Source organism: Anarrhichthys ocellatus, unplaced genomic scaffold (assembly GCF_004355925.1).
Source record: "Anarrhichthys ocellatus isolate YVR2014 unplaced genomic scaffold, GSC_Weel_1.0 scaffold29, whole genome shotgun sequence".
NCBI lineage: Eukaryota > Metazoa > Chordata > Actinopteri > Perciformes > Anarhichadidae > Anarrhichthys > Anarrhichthys ocellatus.
Window position 1 is genome coordinate 1125626 of NW_022280059.1, and position 7327 is coordinate 1132952.

At 47.1% G+C, this 7327-nt stretch overlaps 3 protein-coding genes across 4 annotated transcripts in view; 1 reads left to right on the top strand and 2 right to left on the bottom strand.

The window, feature by feature from the left end:
• foxa3 (forkhead box A3) overlaps positions 1 to 61 on the bottom strand; it is a 12172-nt gene extending 12111 nt beyond the window's left edge. The window contains exon 1 of the mRNA XM_031863611.1: positions 1 to 61. This exon is cut by the window's left edge and continues 10 nt beyond it. The gene's annotated coding sequence lies outside the window, so the exon portion shown is untranslated.
• irf2bp1 (interferon regulatory factor 2 binding protein 1) overlaps positions 1 to 2548 on the bottom strand; it is a 3582-nt gene extending 1034 nt beyond the window's left edge. Inside the window, exons 1-3 of one of the 2 annotated variants that reach the window (XM_031863614.1) lie at positions 1201 to 2548; positions 596 to 906; positions 1 to 90 (exon numbers count right to left, since the gene is read on the bottom strand). The exon at positions 1 to 90 is cut by the window's left edge and continues 1034 nt beyond it. In XM_031863614.1, coding sequence (XP_031719474.1) covers positions 645 to 906; positions 1201 to 2216 — 1278 coding nt within the window. In that variant the 5' untranslated portion in view covers positions 2217 to 2548 and the 3' untranslated portion in view covers positions 1 to 90; positions 596 to 644. The remainder of the gene's footprint in view (positions 91 to 595; positions 907 to 1200) is intronic. The other variant, XM_031863613.1, reaches the window with a different exon arrangement.
• polr1g (RNA polymerase I subunit G) lies at positions 1804 to 5903 on the top strand. The gene is made up of 4 exons (XM_031863615.1): positions 1804 to 2310; positions 2465 to 2831; positions 3171 to 3315; positions 4615 to 5903. The coding sequence occupies exons 2-4, from the start codon at positions 2747 to 2749 to the stop codon at positions 5387 to 5389; spliced, it is 1005 nt and encodes a 334-aa protein (XP_031719475.1). The 5' UTR covers positions 1804 to 2310; positions 2465 to 2746; the 3' UTR covers positions 5390 to 5903.
• Positions 5904 to 7327: the final 1424 nt, after the last annotated feature.

The following is a 7327-nucleotide window of genomic DNA, read 5'->3' on the forward strand; positions in this document are numbered from 1 at the left end:
GAGGTTTTCTGGACTGTGGGTCGCTGTGTGGGTCTACTGGGTCTCACAGAGCTCCACTGCAGACATCTCCTTCTGGTATGTGATAAGACTCTGGAGCGACAAAAAAAAAAGCAAACAATATATACAACAAACAATTACGCAGGGTAAACATCCCACCATATCAGAGCTGTGTGCCCTAGATTGGGCAAATCTAGTGAGTAATGAACAAATACAGTTACAAAACCTTTACAATACTCTGACTTCCTCTTGTTAAGGAGTTAAGACTGATGAGTCATTGTGTATCCCTCATCCATCTACCGAATACTCATCAATTTGTTGCTTAAAAATTGATATTCCAATATCCCAAAGAGCCTGGAAGATGAATAAAAATACTGGTAAATTTGAGGAATCTTAATTCAGGACATTTGTATTGATAAAATAACAATGGAAATGCCTGTTCAATTGAAATTAAAACAATGTATATATTCAACAGATAAACTAATCACAAACCTGAACCTGAAGCAGTTGTCAGAGAGGACGGACAAAAACATAGCAAATGCAGATGGTGTAAACTAAGGTGCTCTCTTTATAAAATGGTATCACAATGCAACAGAACCTGCCTGGTACTGTATTGGGTCCTGGTCTGGTTTCCGTGGAACCCGTCATCACGTCTCTCTCTCTTTCTTGACGGTGACGTCTCCGCCGGCGTCTCCGCTCCCAGCCGCAGCTCCAGGCCCGTTCCCCGCTCCGGGTGCGGCAGCTCCTGCTCCAGCTGTGCCAAGAATGGTGGAGACCTCTCCCTGCATGAAGGCCCAAGGGGGACTGTTGGGAGAGATGTCCAACGGACAGCGCTCTCCGCTGGGGCAGTACACCTCCCCATCACCCCGCCGGCTCTGGATGTACACTCTGGTGCACGGGAAGCAGAACCTTAAGTTGGGGACGGTAGAGAGGACGTTACTACAATTAGGAGTGAGACATAAATATTACTACCAACGACTAATGATAATTGCAGTAATAACCAACTATTTGTTTAAGTAAGTAATCATGTATTGTAGTATATACAATGTAATAACAAATAAAATGCCCAGAGAATACAATGAGGTCTTAAATTCCTTCTTTAGTCGGACTAAAAGCTCCAAAACAAAGCACTTTATTCACAGAAACACAACTTTACAAATAGCACTACCGTAACAAGACAAAAGAATAGAAAACAATACAAACCTATGCCCTGGCACTGATGGACACTGCACAAAGTGAGTGTCTTCCAGCCTCTCATGACACAAGGTGCAGGACAGAGTGGTACCAGTTGAATGGGTGTTGCTGGCAGATGCTGATTCCAGCTCAGAGGCACCACTGTGGGGTAACGCCGCGGCTGTGGTGGCCGCCTCTGCTGAGGTGCTGGATCCCAGGGGCTCCCCTCCAGACCTCGAGGTCAGGGGGCGCGGCTGCCTGGCTGGAGATGAGGCGGGCTTGGGACTGGTCTGGCTCACACCTCCAGCCAGGGTCGAGGACGAAGAAGGCATGCCGGTACTCTTGCTGGCGCTGCTGCCAGCCACAGCGGTGTGGATCTGGCTCTGTATTTTGGCCTGGTTCTGGGACGAACTGAGCTCTCGTTCCAGCTCCGGAGTCATGAAAGGGGCTATCCCCATCCCTATCCCCAGCTGTCTGCGGCTCATCTCAGCCAGCACCGGGGCAGGGAAGATCATGGAGCTGGTCATGGGGGATGTCCTGGCGGTCAGACCCGCCGGCATGCCCGCAAGTAGCCCATGGGGAATCCCCGCCATACTTTGAGTTACTAGACAAGGAGGGATAGCAGCGCCTAGCATGGGTCTTCGGCTGCCGCTGGGGCTCTGACGGTTCACTTCTTGGGGCGGCTGGCCGTCACGGTGCAGCCCGTTGGGCGGCACACGGATAGCTGACACGGTGCTTTCTCCTCTTCCTCCCCTTTCGAAACGGTCCATGTGCGGCCTGCCCCCGTCCGCAACACCGTCTCCTCTGCCAGATGTGCTGTGTTTATTGGGCGAGGGACCAGGTGACCTGACGTTACCGTCCTGCATCCCGTGTGTTCGTTTTAGCTGTCGGGCATTCGCTATCAGGAACTCGATCTGATTAGCTCCCTCGTAGTTCACGCAGCCACGGCAAACCACCTCGCTGAAGTCCCACACCACAGTCCACGGCATCTTTGGCAGGTCGCACAGGTAGCACCACTGGCGCCTGGAGGAGGAGGGGGACGACATGGCTGCAGGCTAACCTGAGCGAGTTCAACGAGCCAGCTAGCTAGCTGACGTGCTAGCACACGTTAGCTCGGTTAACCTATTTAGCTTCTGACAGGTGCACTCCAACTCTTTGCTTTCAAATTTCTCCTTTAACGGGCTTCAAACCGCTTTAGAACAATGTTAAACATCCTACGGTTATGAAAGAAAATTCAACTTTGAGGTTGTTCTTGCTCCTTTTTTTCATATGTTTGTTTTGTTTACCCACTTAGGCCTGCTCTTGACTGCTGTCAACTGCTTCCCCAACGGACGGCGGGACGTTACGTAACCTTGCGAGGTGAATTATGGGCGTTTGAGTTTCCTAACCTTGTTTCGTCAACGCAAACCAACTCACCCAGCATGGTATTGGAACTACAACTAAAACTGACACGGAAGTGAGGTAATTAAAGGTCAGAGGTCGTTCGGTGTCAACACATGTGCGTCCGCCTTCGCCATGAGTTTTGAGGTAGAAAACTTGTAATTTGAGCGGTTTGTGGTTATTTGTAATTATAAAAATGCCTCGAGTGATATCATCTTCATCGAGCGAAGAAGAAGAGGACAGTTCTACAACAGAACCACGTGGAAAGCAAAAAGAACCTGGTAAGTTCTCACGCGTTTCTTTTAGCAGAAAGCTGGTGTTGTTTGGCAGTTTAACTCAGACATACGAAGCAAACAAGTAAATCCACCGTACAGCAGACTGAGCCCCAGATTGTTAGGGTTAACGCATCTATATTTACTCTTTGACTCATTGAAATAGAACAAATAAAATCGAGATCTTCTTAAGTACAGATGTTAAACAGCCCAGCTCTGACTCAAAATAATGCTCTGCAATTGTCAAAGCCTTGGTGGTGTGTCTTCTAATATCTTCCGTGTATTATTGTTTATGCCCTGTGTTGTTGTGTTCATGAAATAATGAATGCGTGCCGTTTGGACCCACAGAGAAGAAGACCACCACGTACCAGTGTCCTGCTGACTTTGTGCGTTTCTGCCATAAGCCCTGCAGCAGCACTCTCTCAGAGAGTCTGGAGAGCAGCAAGGATGAGTTGTGGCTCATTAAAGCTCCTGCCAGCTTTAACCCAGAATGGTAGGTACAATCTAAACACGTCACTGCTTCCAAATAATCTCTCAAGCAGAATCATAAACCTGTTCTCGTGTCGTAGCAAAGATTCATATCAACAAAAATCTTTAAAAACCAAAAAAATCACACGTGGATCACTGCTTTGGTTCTCCCAGTTTTGAGGCTGCATAACTCATAAATAGCTAATAAATTAAAGGGATCCTGTAATGTTTATTGAACAGCGACAAATGTTCATTAAAAAGTTACAAGGACAAAACTAGACTGCTAAAACGAAGCATAATAGTAACACAAGTACATAACAGTCATTACATCGGTAAAATTATCTATTTAACTATTGTTGACTAACGTTAGCCATCATACGGTGCTGGTCATTCCAGACCAAGTACGGCTGTAATAGCATTTTTTATTTTCAATTAAATTTTCAATTGAATTCATTTGTAAACCCCAAAGTCACAAATTTCTACTTCCTCACATCAGAAAAGGCAAAACACCAGAAGAGCAATAGATGTGTACAGAATGAACAACATAATAAAATTACAACATTGTCAATCCATAGGACAGAAAAGATGTATATGAGAGAAGTAAAAGCACCAATAATAGCAAAATAATAACAGAAATGACTACTTATAATAACAGCAGCAGTGGATAGAATGGAATATTACTGATAATAAAAGCAGAAGCAATAATATAAATCTGACTAATAATAATAACAATAGTTGTAGCAGTGGCTGTCAGGCAGGACCACGGTCCAGATATAACCAGGATCCACAGAAACCCGCGAGGTGAGAAAGCACAAAGACTCTGCGGAAGAAGCAAATGAATGCCTATGATCCCCTTTAAACAATGTCTGTAGCAATTCAGAGGTAAGTCACACTTAGCATGCAGAGACTGACAGCGGGGGTTAGGGTTGTGTCTGCTGGGGCCAGCAGGTGGAGCTGGAGATGGGCTCCATACTAACGGCAACAGCAAGGCATTTTTATCTATGTTGCACATTTTATACCCAAAGTGCTTTACAGATTACACAAGATACAATTTATGAAAAACAATAAAAGCAAGCAAGCAAGCAAAAGCCCACAGAATGACATCAATAAAACAAAAGAAAATGAATTAAAAACAATGGTTAACAGGCAGCTTGGATTTTAAAGTAGTCTTGGCTCTTCTGGCAGTTTGTTCTACATTAGAGCAGCATAGACGCTACGAAATTCACTGTGTTTAGTTTGCTGAAGCTTCAGAGAGCTCCCTCAAAGTAAATGACGTAGTTTGGTGCAAACGTTGTATGACCTCGTCTCCCCTCCCTCCATTCAGCTTCAGCGGCGTCAAGGTGCCCGTCTCGGGTCTCCAGACACTGAAGGTTCCCAAGGCTGCAGGCGGAGCCAAGGCTGGAGGAGGCCAGCAGATCTACAGCATCCTGGCGTCTCCCCACGGCACCTCCGAGCTCCACCTGCTCACCAGCGCCGAGCGGTCGTCGGGCGGCGTGGTTTTCGGGCCGGCCTTTTCGGGCATGCTGAACGTGTGCGAGAGCTACGGAAACGCCGGCGCCAACCAGGCCCCTCAGATCATCCCCGCGGCCCTGCCGCCCTCCATACCGCCGGGCCTGAAGCAGCGGTTCCACCCGTTCGGCAGCAAGACCCCCACGTTGACCTGCGTGGCGGAGAGCGAGGCGGACGGGGCCGCCTTGGGGCCCTCGTCCGCGACCCTCCGACCGCTGGTCGCCAAGTGGTTCGTGGAGGAGACGTGGCAGGATGAGGAAGGGAGGAAAATGAAGAAAAAGAAAGAAAAGCGCATAAAGACGGAGGGAGTGGAGGTGAAAGTGGAACCGGTAGCCCAAATTCAAGAGGAAGCGACGACGGGGCTCCCCTTCCAGGAGTGCTACACTTCGGAGGAGAGGAGGAAAAGGAAGAAGAAAAAGAAGGACAGGGAGCGAGAGGAGGTGGAACAGGGCGTGGAGCCCAGCGTGACGATGAAGGAGGAAGAGGTGGAGGTGAAATTAGAACCGGAAGACGCTTCGTACGGCGACGTCGTGGAGGGCTCGGGAAGGAAGAAGAAAAAGAAGAAGAAAAGCAAAACGGACGACGACTAGCCCCGTCGTTTCTTTGTTGTTTAGTTTTGTTTATTTTCGGGCCTCACGGGAGCCATCTTACCACTAGTTTACTAATGCAGGGCTTGCTTTGGCAAGGACATCGCATCCAGGAAAAAAAACAACCGAAAAAAAGAACACATCCTGAACCAATTGAGCGGTGGATTCATCCCAGAGTCTTTAAGGGGCCAACGTTCCTCTCTTTTCAACATGGAGAGTGACAGTTTTACACAGAAAGAATGTGCTGCAGCCGCCTATGAGTCAGTCAGCGGGGAACTTCTGCGTTCTTTGCCAGTGTCTTGGCGTGTCGTGGTATAGGTTTGATGGGATCACGCTCGCACACTGCGTCCGTGTGCATAATTACACAGCCAGGCACCGCAGCGTCGCTGGTTTGGCAGCAGGTTCAGCAAACCAGAGGCGATCTAGTGTCACTTCATGTTTTAGTTTTAAAGGATCTGAGTCACATTTATTGGAGAACACATGTTTCAAAATAAACTCCAAAATAAATGAAATGAAAGAGACGTGTTTGTGTTTTTCCGCCCATGCTTTGATTGAGCCGTGATTTCATCCAGAAGGAATGAAACTAGAACTGGTTTTGTGAACTCCCGACTGCAGCTTTTGAATTGCGCAACAATAGGCCAATTAAAACAAAATTGGCCTTTTAGTAAATATCTCCCTCTCTCTCTGAACTCAGCATTAGAACATGTTTGAGAATCTGCTGAAATTGTGCTTTTATTTCCACATCAAGTTCCCTGAAGTACTTTGTCCTCTCATTAAATAGGTCCAGCAGTGAGGTTCAGGATGCACATCATGATCTGTTCAGTGGCTTTTCAGCTCAGCCATCAATTACTCCTCTATAACTATGGAGGGAACTCTTCAAGGCTGTAATGTGTTGGCATGCTGAAAGTCCTTTTCAAATAATACTGTGTGTCGGCACAAAACACTGGCATCAAAACCCCTGTAGGTTGATACCAAGTCCATAAATCTCTGCGTATCTGTAGCCAGCAGAAGTTCAGCTGCGACAGACAGATGGCGCCACACTCCAGCGTGTCTCCTGCGTGGAGCGGCCTGCCTTTCTCTGAGCAACATCTGAGCTCATTATTTACATGCTGGCATTTATTTTCACTAACACAGATCTTCTGTTACTGTCCACACACACACACACTGACAGAATTTATAATTTCCCCGTTTCTTTGTTTTTTTTCCGACAGCAGCATATCATGAGATCTCAGTGACACTGAAAAATCTCCGGTCTGGGCTCTGCATCCTCCTTTCCTCTCCTGCCCTCCCTCCCTCCAACGCTGCCCCCCCGCTCTGCACCGGAGTATGGTCCTGCTTCTTAATGAGCTCCGGCACCTCTGGTGCTATCTCACCATCTGTGGTAGCCCTCTGCACACGCTGCAAGTCTTTATTGAGCCAGCATCGTGTGTGCGTTCACATTGTATTACTCATTCTAAAGGGGTCAACCGGACACCAAATCACGGTTAAGAATCGCACCATTACGTGCCAAAGGTGATTTTTAAAGTTGTTTATTTTACTCACTGAATTGGACTTACCATCACAGTGTTTGTGAGTTCAGCACGCAGCACATTAAAGCAGAGAGCTACAGATGTTGGATCAAGCGGTTTTCCCCGTGAGTCACATCAGATGCCAGATTTCTGTGTATGCTCACAGGTATGTAGAGTGTGTGCGTGACTGTCAAGGCTTCAGAAGCCAGAGTCCGTGGGCTTGAGTGCATATGTAAATGAAAGGGAGAGTGTGTGCAGCTGCCTGATTTTGAAGATGATTTTTTTTTTTTACATACTTCCTTTAAAAATATATATATTGATTTAGTCTGTGCTAGTCACTTCATTGTAAACCAGTAGGAACAAATACAAACTACAAGTATCACTTTTTTTCTCTCTCCACGTGATTTGCCAATGGTTTACTCTTTTGAATGGT